The sequence below is a fragment of the Apteryx rowi genome, unplaced genomic scaffold, assembly GCF_003343035.1.
Source record: "Apteryx rowi isolate R43461 unplaced genomic scaffold, aptRow1 scaffold_15, whole genome shotgun sequence".
Taxonomy (NCBI): Eukaryota; Metazoa; Chordata; class Aves; order Apterygiformes; family Apterygidae; genus Apteryx; species Apteryx rowi.
The window spans coordinates 5,106,159-5,119,420 of NW_020447752.1; the positions used below are offsets into that span (position 1 = coordinate 5,106,159).

The 13,262-nt window shown below is 39.9% G+C and overlaps 1 protein-coding gene across 1 annotated transcript in view; it reads right to left on the reverse strand.

The window, feature by feature from the left end:
• Window positions 1-1,575: 1,575 nt before the first annotated feature.
• GALNT9 (polypeptide N-acetylgalactosaminyltransferase 9) overlaps window positions 1,576-13,262 on the reverse strand; it is a 157,922-nt gene continuing 146,235 nt past the window's right edge. The window contains exons 9-11 of the mRNA XM_026058798.1: window positions 12,455-12,550; window positions 3,546-3,713; window positions 1,576-2,460 (exon numbers count right to left, since the gene is read on the reverse strand). Of these exons, the coding sequence (XP_025914583.1) occupies window positions 2,314-2,460; window positions 3,546-3,713; window positions 12,455-12,550 (411 nt within the window). The 3' untranslated portion in view covers window positions 1,576-2,313. The remainder of the gene's footprint in view (window positions 2,461-3,545; window positions 3,714-12,454; window positions 12,551-13,262) is intronic.

A 13,262-nucleotide genomic window follows, 5' to 3' on the forward strand; every position in this document is an offset into this window, starting at 1 on the left:
AAGGAGGAAGAACTCCAACAGAGTAAACAAAAAACCACAGTTTTCATATAATCTCTCCCTTTTAAACTGTATCCGGAGAGAAGATGAAAGTCACTTACAAATAGAAATCCTGTACAAAGCACTCAACACCTGCTCCATAGATGGTAACTATCCTTTTAAATTGTCTAATAGATTAACATAATGAGGTTAAATGCAGGGCAACTGTTCCCAATCTATATTTAGACTGAAGCTTCGTACCTCTGTTTTAGACCTGCAGGAAGGCTTGAGTACAAAGCTTGTCCAAGATTTTTTACTGAATTGCTTGATTTAATAAAGATGTTACCTCTTCCTGCAAGTCTGGCTATGCTGCTGAAGAGATCATGTACAACCAACTGAAACACAGAGCTTTAAGTACCAATTTTTATATTTGGAATCTCACCCATAATTATTCTCTTGTATATATCCAGGCATAACCTCATCCATTTGACATAAAAAAGATCAGATATTAGCCACGAAAAAAATCCAGGAGAACTGGCTTTGTGTTACATCTTGCACATTCTGTTTCAAGAATAAAATTGGGGCAAAAATATAGTGATATGCTCTCTGGATAACAACCAAGAGTTGACAAGAACTGATGGAGCTTGCATGTTAAAAGTAAATACTTTATTAGATATCATGCCCTGGATAAAATTAACTTTGTTTCCATTTTACTTTGTTCAGCATGCCTTGACATAGAAATGGCAAAAGCTCTTCAAAAACCAGATCATCTAGATTCGTTGTACTATAGTGTCTGCAATTACCTATTTTCCTGGGTCAGTAAAACAAAACAAAACCTTTGATTTAAATTATTATGAAAATATTGAGCAGTGAAGTTAACAGGTACTGTCTCTGTCTCTCCTTCAGTATGACTGAATCTTCTGCAACGAAAAGCCATCTGCCATGGACCCATATCCAAAGCCTGCTGACATTGACTGCGGTCATCAACTTCGATAGCCTTTGGATAAGGCCTTGTCATTGTTTCAGCTACCTGCTCATAGACACTGCATGAACCACTGGATACATTATTAAATTCAGGTTCACAAACATGCTCTCGCCAGATAATCTACAGTAAAACATTTAGATTTCAGAATAACAGTACATATATCTGCTGTCTAGTTCTCTCTTGGTCTTATTTGTCTTCTTATCACTGGGTTTTTGTTTCTTTCAAATACTGAAATGACTTTGTTGGTTTGTTTAGAAAGTGCTCGCAAAGCATATTTGCTCACATTTGACATTTTCACAGGATGGGTAACAAAATGGAAGCTTCAAGTTAAGTTTCTAAATTCCACAGATGGCAACTAAATAAGTGGCCTTATTTTCAGAAGTGATGAGTATTCAGCATCTCCCACTGGTTTCTAGGCAGTTGCTGGTAAATGCAACAGTGCATCTGCATGTACAACACTGCAGGATAGGAGCCTTGCATTTATGCACTCAGGGCTTGTGTGCCAAACGAGTCCTCTAGAAATCATCTACTAGGACATCTACTGCCTCGAAAGAGTTAAATATGCAAGTGCTGTGTTGTGATGCCTTTACAGCCAAGAAATGTAAAATGTGGCAATATAATGGAGCATGTGGCAATTTTACCTATTCAACATTTACCTGTTTCCTAACTAGAAGAGGTCTCTAAAATGCTGCTTTTTAGCAACCTGAAGGTTGAGAACCACCTGTAAACATTTGCAGAACAGTCTCTTTCTAGAAATAGAGACTCCTAGACAATGGCCCTTGAAATTTATCTTATATTTTCCAGTGTTATTTACAGGTCTTCTTGTTTAGTACAATGAACCAGACATGCTGAAAAGGTAGGATTTTTCCAGTTCCCTTGTATACGAAGTACAATAAAAAAGGCACATGATTATTCACCATAGGAGTTGTGCACCAGTCAATAACTTAAAGCTAAAAAGCTAACCATCAGAGAACTCTCTTTATGAGGCAGTATTGGGATCTCTCCTTTCAACTCATCACAGAACCATCTGCCTATTAATTCCTCTAGGAAGCTCTAGGAGAGCTTAAAGAACCCACTTCTCTGTTGTGTTCTGACCATCCCAAGATTTCCAAATCAACAGAAAACTCTTTTTAAGCTTCCCAGGTCATCCTCAGGAGCAACGAAGAGTCAAATAGGGCATGTATGTGTTTACTTTTTTTTTTTTTCCCCCTCTCTTTAAATGCCCAGCTATGGAGGACTGTTGAGAGTCAAGTCCTGTTCAAATTAATTTGCTTTTAGGACAAATGCCTTGCAAGGTGTGGCACACTGAGCAATGGACAACAGCAGGAGAGGCAGCTTGTCACCCCCAGCAGTCAATGTCGGCCATGTTTTATCCAGTTTCTAATCATCCATTTTTGCCCCGAGCACCTTTGTACGACTAATCTGAGCCCAAAATTTGCATCCTTTGACATTTCCACTTCTAGACAACGGCCGGTGTCTCTGCTGATGATTGGACCATTCTGAAAGAAAGAAAAGAAGAATTAGAAGAAGGAACAGAAAAAACAGAAAGACTAGAAGAAAAAAGTATTAGATGTATAATTCTTTGGAAAACACTAAAAAGCAATTGAAAGCTCTAGATTTAAAAATTCCTAGGAAGATGCTAGAAAAATCCCAAAGCAGCTCTAGAACCAAGAATTCTCAGACAGCACTAAAAATTTACAYGTATGTTCTTGAAAATTACTAGAGAAATCTAGAAAAGTCATAAAAACACAAATTCTGAAAAAGCATCAGACATTTCCTAGAATGCACTGGAAACTTCCAAGAAAAGGTCCAGGGACAACTTCCTAGAAAGACCTGGAAGATCCCATGGACAGTGATGCAATAGTCATAGAAAGAGTATAGATTCATGACTTCCTAGAAATCATCAGGCAAATTCCTAGATGAAAGAAATCCTAAAATGAACCAACAAATTCCTAGAAAGCAAATCAGAAAGTCCTTGAAAGCATACGGAGAATTCAAGGAAACTGTGTGGGAAATTTCATAGAAAGCGTAAGGGGGGTGAGATCTAGAAATCGTGTCAGAAAATTCCTAAAAAGCATGAGGTGGAGAGAAGGATTCCTAGAAAGTATATTGCAAGGGGTGGGGGGAGTAGTCCAAGAAAGCATAAGGCTGGATTCCTGGAAAGCCTATTGGAAAATTCCTAGAAAGCATGGGGGGGGGGGGTCTTCCTAGAAAGCAAAAAAGGTGTGTGTAGGAGGACATCCTGGAAAGCCTATTGGAAAATTTCTAGAAAGCCTAAGGGGATTCCTAGAGAGCAGAAGGGGAGGATTCCTAGAAAGCATATGGGCTGGGCAGGAGGGCTGTTCTCAGGAAGCTAAAGAGAAAATTCCTAGAAAACATAAGTGAGGGGATTTCTGGAAAGCATATTGGAAAATTCCTAGAAAGCACATCAGAAAATTTCTAGAAAACATAAGGGGGGATTCCTAGAACAGTCCTCTGGAGGTCTACAGATCATTTGTCTTTTTCTTTCTTTTTTTTAAATAGCCTCTAGAACAGTATTTGTCTTAGACTTATCTCTGCATGGTTCCAAAGAGCTCTTCTGTACCTGCGTGAAATCCCAGAACCTCTGTGCTGGCCTCAGGACGTCTTCGCACTTCTTCAGAGTGGGTGTCCTGCCCTTCCCATCATCCACGAGGCATTTCGAGTCTGGCAGAAAGGCTGTGGAGCCCAGGGGCCCCAGCTGCAGGACGCCTTCAGAGCTGTAGCGGACCAGCTGGGGACAAGAACAGAGGGAAGACTTTAACTGCAGCCCAGGGWCCCTGGCAACAAGCTGGAGCATCAACCATGGCGTGCTCTGGTGCACCTCAGGCAGAGGTGAGAAGTGCCAGCACAGAGAGGGGAGATCACCACCGCCAGCCAGGCCTACAGAATAGTGTGCAAATACCTGAAACAGAGCCAACCTGCAGCTCCCCTTCCCTGACCACTTCAGCCCCAAACACCAGGTTGAGTCCTCCATCCGTTCCAGCACACACTGCTCATGGTGGTCTGGAAAGAGGTCTGGAAACTTGCTTTATCCTCCTGGGGTGTCTTCTAGGACACAACATTCCCTTCTTTCACACATGTGCTCCCCACCATTCCCTACCCAATATCTCCTAGCAAAAGGGCAATCAAGAAAATGAAGTAATCAATATGTAAATCATATCCACTCAGTGGGAATTGATTTAACAAGGACACAATGTCAATTTGCTATGCAGTTTGTTCTTTAGAGCACTATCAGAGGCTATTGAGAGCAACAACTCTAATGCATTTTTGTAAATAAATGTTACTGAAAAAATCTAACAGTGCAGCCAGTATCCAAAAATAAAAGAGGAAAAAAAAAGAAAAGAAATCATGAGGGACATAATAGCAAATTTGCTAACATATGCTTCAGGCCTACATAATAAAAAAATCACACTCTGATACTTGAGTTTTGTAGAAGGCTTAACTATTCTGAAATTTAGTGATGTGGTAAATGCTACTGGCTGCAATTAGAGGTTTCAGGTAAGTGCATGTATTATTTTTGGACTTTCAATTTTTTCTTAAATAAGGAAAAAAGTGTAAACAGTGTTAGCATTATAACATATACAACACAATTATTCACATTAATTTTTTCCAGGAGTTTAATTTTTTTTTAACCTTTCTTCTGTTTTAAGTGATGATTTCATTTGCCTCAAGTCATTCACAGCAAAAGGGCCCTCAACAAAAAAAATTCTGTATCTAGAAGGAGAGGTGAAAAATTGGTCTCTTGGAACCTCACTGTGCCAGAATGCATTTTATTACGTTAAGATTGGACCAAGGGAAATTCTGTATCAACAAAGAAAATACCTGCAGATGACTCTTGTCCATCAGGACTAATTGTCAAGAACTTGTTCACAGCAGCCCTTTTCTATAGGCAGAGAGTGGCTGCCCGTTTTCCTTCTCACGGCTGCTATGTTTTGGGTCAGATGAAAGGGACATTGCCCCTTCCCCGAGCACTACGGACTTGCTAGGACAGCAAAACCTCCCGAGCGTGGGAGGGGACACCGCCAGCGTGGAGCCTGTGGCACAGGACAGGCAACGCCTGGGAGAGCACGCAGCAGACATAAAGCCACCTCTCAGAGGCACCGGCAAAACGAAGCTTTTCCTAGGGATGCACAGGGAACCTTGGCAAGTTCATTGCAATCCGAGAAGCTGCCAAATGACCGCTGGAGGATAGCAGGCCTGACAAACACAGTCTTGAAGAAGCAAGGTTTTCAAACCTTTCACTCTCTCTTTTAGATCTGACTTTTCTCTACTACAAAGTTTTGTTTCAATCTGTATTCTAATAAAACCTCACTGCAAGGTTCTAAGCCCTTCGGGGGGGGGGGGTGGTTTAGGATGCTCATTTAGAGGGAACGGTACTAGCAGGTAGCCACCCTGAGGCCCTGTCAACTCACACTCTATCACCTTGCATTGAGATAACTGTGACAGCAATTGAATCTTCATTTATAAATTGCAAGAATAAATAAATAACCCCCTTAATTACTGTTACTTTCTGCATAGTTGCAAAATAGCCTACTGAGGGAGATTTCAAAGCACACAAAAGAGAAAAGGTATGATGTTTATTCAACAGCAGGCCAAACGGAGGCTCAGCGGCTGGCCTTCCTTGACATGGCTCCTTTCTTAGGCTGTGCTCTGAAAGCCAAATACCAATTTCCATTCTCCAGCTCACATGGCACGTGAGAAATATGGCCAGAAATAGAACACATCTCTTTACGCTCCTGCTCTCTTTTCTAACCTCTGGAGTTTTCCATAAATGTTCAGAATGACTCTGTTTAGTGTGGGTGTACTACAACAGAATGATCCTTCAATAAATCTGAGGTATCTACTTGTCGTTTCTCTTGTGTTTAAATCCAGAGTCATTCACCAGCACAATATTTTGTCCTTCTTCTACTAGAAGTAGTCACATGCAGCAACTAGATGCCAAAAGACTGCAAAATGGAGGCTGCCACATGGCTTGTATGTTATGAGACAGGATCCTGAAGGCGAAGACTTCAGCCACTGAAAAAAATGCAGTTATCACCCAGGAAATTCACTGCCTATCTGGTCGTATTGCCGTTATATGACTGAAATTACTTAACAAAAAAGGGAAGGAAGATCAGAAATGCCTGCTATTTATCGGTTGCTACTGACCAGTGCATGAGATATCATTAAGAGTCAATCAAAAAATCTTGAATTAGAGTCTAGCTTTCTACAGCCATCCTTTCTGACTTCAGAAGAATCATGCTGTGAATAATCATATCTTTCTGGTGGTAAAAAGAGCACGGTCTATTCGTTCCAGACCAGATGCCCTTTGGCAGAGCATGTGTTCGTTTTCCCGCCTGCCACTTCTATTCAGAGCAACCACGCAAAGCATGGAGTTAGGACAGAGCCTACATCAGCAACAGCAGAGGAATAACCACATCGGGATTCTTCTTGGGATGAACAATGACACCAGCCAAAGCACTCTCTGTATGCACGAAATCGTGACACTTTTTTTGCCTTTCACTGTAGCAGTATTGGGGAAGTACATAAAAGAAGCTGAAACAGGCAAAGCGATTCAAAATATGAACAGATCATCAGCTCAGACAAGTGAAGTTACCCTTCTCCCACACAAGGGTAAGAGCCTTCCTCTTTTTAAGAAAAACCTGCCTGTGCATTTCACACTTCTAATACCCAATGAATACACAGCAGAGTTTGAAGGAACTGAAGGCATAGCTGAAAATTGCACTCACAGGGAAATGTGTTAGTCTTGCTGTCTTCTTTGCCCTTCCCCAGGTCCTAAAATACCACATGGCTACCTGGTGGACATTGCCTTGTCTAGATAATCAGAACCACTATTTACAGTGGACTGCCTGCTCTGTAGTATTGGATCAATTTTCTCTGTGGTTTAAAATGACCAGAATTTGCTTTACATAGATAAGCTTTATACAGATATATTTTTTAGATATGAAAATGGTCTAAAATATTCCTTGTCTCTAGAATCTCAATAGCCTGGAGTTGTATATGCTCTGTATCRCAGAAACCATGTACTTGGGGAAGATATGTTATAAAGAAGCCTATCAAAGTGGAAACTACTGTTTCTGTTTAGGCCTTAGAAAAAGAAGGTATGCTACCTCTATTAAAGTATCTCTAATATTGAAAGTGGTAGTTGTGTGACAGCTCAACAGAGTCAGAGATATCTCAGTACAGGAAACTGGTATCTGTACAATGATGAGACAAATGGAATAGCATGGGCTTAATTTTCCCGAATCTGTATTTTCTGCCAAGAGTTCCAGCAGTCATAGAAATATAGGCTCAYACTAAAAAAAATTTTTAATTTAGGTTAATTCAAAAAAAAAATCTCAATTCAAACCACATTAAGTAGTAAAGTTTTAGTGCCTGCTTCTGCAAAATCAGACCTGAAATTAAGGTTCAGGAAACTACTATATGATTAATAAYGTCTCCCTCCAAGACTTCATCACTTCCTAGAGACAACATAAACTATGCAAATAAAACACACGTTAAAATAATTTTCTTATTACTGTAGACTGAAAAACAGGAATTTGGGATAAAGAAACAATGAAATATTGAAAATTATAGCCACTGTATTCAAACTCCAGCTTGGATGCCATTGCAATACTGAAAAAGAAATAATAACCTCTGCATTTGCAGCAGTCGTGAGCATGATACATCATGCCAAATCCATTCCTAGTGCCAGTCAGCCAAAGTCAAACAGCAAAGTCCYCTTTATAAAGGGATTTTCTATCCCATCCATAAAAAAACCCARAGAAGTCTGTGCAGGTATTGATGGGCTGACAACCTGACACATCTACCTACTTTCATTGCAAACTCCAGAACACAAACACAGTTTTATCCCTTACATGAGGCTGGACCTTAGTTCAATTTTTCATGTTTACCTGAGAAGAGCTAAAAGAGCCACATAAATGACATTGAAGCTAAGTGCTGTATTAAATACTCTAAGATCTAATCCTGATACTATCTGTTGTACTTACAATAACACAGAATATTTTCCCCTTCAACAGTCTGAAGTCTGAGCAGAATGGGAGAGATATCAGAGGTTATTTATCAAAGTGACTGTAGCTGATTCAAAAACAGTAAGCAGTGCTACCGTGGAAGGTGAACCTCCAGGAACATTACCCTAGTAAGTAAAAGCCAGCTTTTATTTCAAGAATTTGACTTCAGAGAATCTATTCCTGCTGATTTCCAGTCAAGTAAAAAAAGCACAAAATAACAACAGGTAACTTTTTGTAAGAAACAGTCTCACGGATGGGTCCCATCCTAAATTTAATCCCTAAATTTAATACTAAATTTAACCCTCCTCTCTCTCCCCTCTCCTGCAACCAGAAGGAAATCTTCAATGATCTGTCAGCCCTGCATGTTAAGGTGAGCTGTAAGCTCACACGGTAATTGAAGCAGAGCCATACAGGAGTCYGAAGTATTTAATGTCTCCAGAATACTTGTCATCACAGAGAAACAGATACCAAATATCCAGCTTTGCTACAGAATCTCATCCACCCCGTTGCCTGCAAGTTAAAAAACTGCCTTTTCATCCGTCCAGCTCAAAGCTATCAGATGTGCTATCCAGTGGGCAACTCCGGAACGCCAGAGCTCTGTCAAGTACAGTGTTAAATATCTGCCCGCGAGCAGCAGTTTAAGTGCGGCCTTTCATCTCCTTTTATTCCGCCTGTTTGTGTAGCTGCGAGCTCCAGGAATCCGAGTGCCGAGAGTCCCTTCTCCCGCTTGATCTAGATGCTGCGGGAGTCCTTGCTCGCGCGGCGGCAGAGCCTCCCCTTTCKCGCGGCGTCAAAGGGAGGAGAGGAGGGCAAAGAGGGAGGCTGCTCGCCGCGGCCTTCCCATCCCAGGCTGCCATTTTATTGAGTTCTCTTCTTCTATCGCATACAGTTAATCAGCTCCACATCACAGCAGTCAAGACAGTGAGTATCTGCCACTGAGGCTGTATGATCAGTCCGAGATGGTTCAAAACTGTGGGCCCTGCAACCAGTGTAAGAGGCTTCCAGGCCAACACCTTCCACTTCTGGGGTGGGTTTTTTTTGGAAGCTGTTCTACAATAATAGGTTGTCCAGTGATGTAAAACCAATGGGCACTACAGGTGACTGCACAGGATGGCCCACATGCAGAGGCAAGGCACTTCAAGACTCCTAATATATTCGTTTCTGAATGTTCCTCTAGCCCTAGACTATGTTTCCCATTGCTGTCACCACAATATCTGCAGATCTTTTTAACTGAAAGGGATCAGACTAACTTCGGAGCTAGTGAACATATATAAAAACAGCAGTACTTCTCTGTAAAGTGAGTTTTGAAATAAACGTCATTAAACTTAATTTAAAAGATGCAGAAACTTGTTTGGATAATCCYAACTGCTGACTTACACTGATTTAACTTGAGTCAAATGCCTTTTTACCTAAAGCAAAATTGATACATGCTCAAGTGAAATGCTTTCAAGAGGGTCCATAAAAGAGGTTGTTCCGGTTTGAATACATGAATTTAAAAACTGATTTCAAATGAAGAGATGTGATTTATGGAGGTAAAAACCTGATCTTGAGACTACACATAGGGAAAGGCATTTTGTTCATGGAGTAGTAATGGTGGAATAGTTTTGTTATTCACTAGCAATGCAGGATAACAACACTCAGATGTGGAACACGCAGTGGAAATAGAAGGGTAAGAAGTAGAAGAAAAGAACATCATCTCGCAGAATGAAGAGTAATCTTCTGCCTAACTCAGCTTTCTTTAAACACATGACTGACTTCTGTCAGTTGCAGTGGAACCACGTGCATACTAAAATCACTGGTTATTTGCTTGTCAGAATTAAAGAGTATGAAAAGCAAACAGACTGTAGCTGATCTGGTGAGAGGTTTTCACACCAGGAGGATGCATCAAGCACCAGTGATAACCTGGTGATAACTGGTGAAAATTAGTGCTTTGTTTACATGAGATGGTTTATATTCAATAGGCACATACAACTAACTCAATTCTCAACTCAGCAGGGGTATTTTATGCCCTATCCTTGAGATGGAAAATGTCAGAAACTGAAAGCTAAACATAACAGACAGCTATGCTCACCCAGGCTGATTATAAGAGGGGCTTTAAAAATGTTTATTTAATATATTAAAATGCTTGCTGTCAACACCTTTCATGCTATCTGCTTGAATATCCTTGATTAGGGTTTGTGCAGCTGTGGTTCTCATACTGAATTAATTTTGTAAATTGTGGTGAGATGATAGAAGTTTTCCAGCTGTGTAATCATTAATTAACTTGGCTGCATTTGAGTGGCTCCAACCCAYGCTTGTCTGTGAAACACTCAACCTAGATAAAACATCACCTCTGCCTTCTGCTTGGCGTTTCTTACAGAGTGAAAACTTTTTCCTTTTTTAAAAAAGAAAAGGCAAAGTGCTGCAGGATGATTTGGTAAATTAACTTCTTGCCTTTCCCATACTTTTATAATTCTCACACAGAGGGGATGCTTTGGATTTTAAGGATTTGGGAAGAGTGACTTTCTCTTCCTATGCATTTATACAATGCCTGGTACAACAGAGCCTCAGCTTGCAGCTGTAATATAAAGTCTAAAAACAGCATTTCAGGCTCTTTCTCTGATTGTGATCAGAAAGGACACTGGAGACCTGTAGCATAAGTGAGTAGGAAGAGATTTAGTTGGTCACTACCCAACTTCAACATCTTGGGCAGTGAATACTTTGCGTACTGTTATTTGCACCTGATAAGAGCTGCCCAGCAGCTACTCTAGGGCCCAAAATTCAAAAGACATTGTCTACTGGACAACATATTTACACTGTAAAAAAAAAAAAAAAAAAAAAGGAAAATGACCTTCTCCTTAAATTTCTCCTGAAGCGAGCTGAAAGCTGGCTTGAAAGGTATGGAAGAAAATGCTTAGAGCTGATTGTTATCTGAGATGTGAGCTACTTTAGGTCCCAAAATCTTAAGAGTTAGTTAGTTAGTTGGGCAAATCCTACCTGCTTTCAAATAAATTCACAGTAACTTTTATGCCCTCCTCTACTTTCTTCTTCTGAAAGTCAAAGCATATTCTACAGAACAAGAGTCAGGGAAGCAAACAAGTAGATTAAGAACTTAAACTGCAAAATAAATTACAGTCAGAACCATTTACTTCATTATTCCTCTCAATGCTAGCACAAAGGTAGAGATTAGATGTTGCAAAGGACTTTCTCTAAGGACCTAAATTTGCCATCTGGTCAGAATTAAAATGGAACAAGAGCCTGAACTCTCTGTGTGCCTTGACATCTCTAACTAACTAGAGTCTTCTTGGAAAACTCATTTGCATCTAATTAAGTAGCACTATTTTGTTATCTTACTCAAAGGCTATTCCTTCTGTCTTTTCTATGAAAGTGTCAGTCAAGAGTTCCCATAATATCCTGCTAAAGGTGGATATACTGCCTACCCACTTTGCTCTAATTAGGTATGACTCTTCATCAGCTTGCCATTAAGCATGATAGGCAATATTTATATTTTGCAAATCTTGTTATGCCTCCATGGTAATGTATCAGCCAGGACTCCAAATCAATATACATACGGCTGAACTTCAGATAATGGTTAAGTCCATGATAAGGTCAGAATTTATTTATGCATGACTGAGTGTTCATTAATGCAGTTCTGATTTAGACGGTACTTCAAAAGAAACAAAATGCCACAATTTGCTTGCCTGCTTCTCCAGGAAGAAAAAGCTACTGTCACTAAATTACTGAAAAAATATGAGTGCCATTTTTGTGACTTCAGTGGCTTTGGATCAGGCCTGACATCAATCTCACTGAGATCAGCATAGATATTTCACGGCTCTACTTTCACAAAAGGAACTACTGAAAGGCTCCCTGTACAAGATATGTACTGCTTGGTAACTATGATTTTAAATACGCCAACTTCCCCAAATTAAAGCTGGCCTGCTATGAAGTTGCACAACTCAAAGATGCTTTTAAAATAATGAAGTAATGCGGTAGAAAAGGCTCTCTGATGTCACTAATTTTTGTTTAAGACACGTTTGTAATTTAAACGAACTGAGAGAATTTTTTGAAGGTAAATTGAAGTGAGACATTTGAATGATGTTAAATGTGCTTATCCAGGAGTTCATATCAATCAAACTAAATTGGCAATATATGAATTTCTTTTAAATCTTGTACAAGTTTAGCTTGCACTAAAGCAAACAAAAGCAGTATGAACAAATTTGTCTCCAGCAGTTTCAGTGTAAGTAGGTTGGATTTAAGCATGTTCATGCTGACCTAGTACTAGTTCTGTGTTTCGATAAGACCTGGCTGTCTCTGCTGTCATTCCATGTCTGCTCCCAGAGAAAAAAAGATCTCTGGTTATTTAAGAGCCAGACTAACAGTGATATACCGCAAAATTCAACTCAAATATACCAAATTACTTTTTGGGGTTTTTTTTTGAATAAGGTAAAAGTTTCCTATTAATTAAGCGATTTTAACCACTGACCTGAGAGGACATTCCATGGCACGGGTAAAGGATTGCTTTGTCATCCTCTTCAGCTCCCTGGTCCAGACAGTAGCCGCTCGCTTTGCTGTTACGGACCTAYCACCAGATAAGAAAGAAAACAATTGTATTAGAAATTAATCTGTAAAATGCAAGTCCAGTCTAGCTGAAGCTTAACTGCACTACAACTACTGAAACAAATAGTGTGCAAAGATGTTCAGCACTTCCCTGAGAAACACATTTTTATTCTCCAGCTATGACAGGCTGTTAAAACTTCCCATGGACTTCAGTAGTGAATTTGCTTCGTGAAAAGACAGTTGCATTATTTGAACACCTTGCTGTCTTTACAGAATTATTAACTTTGGTCAGAGATTTATTTTCAGCAATTACCCAAGGACCAAACCCCCAGGCTGGTCTAAAAAAACAGGCCAAATTTTGCTCCAAATTACCCTTGCATAAATATAGATAATGACCCAATATGTTGAGAATGTGACTTCACCAAATAGCACAGGGGCTACGCAAGAGTGGTGTTGGCTTTGGCACACTTTTATTTGCTCCTGTTATGTATATAAAAACAAAAAGCACATATAACAGAGTTTTATTTGAACTGAAAATACAATATATAGTCATGTACAGAAGTGATGTGAAGCACATTACTGTGAAAGGACATAGCAATGATAAGCAACGCTGTAGGGCTTTCAAAATATTTAAAGATTGGGTTCRGAGAACCAACCCAATCAAAAGTTCATATCCCTCCCGAGATGAGGGGAATTTACAAGTCTATAAAACCAGGCTGCAGCTCTTGTGAATT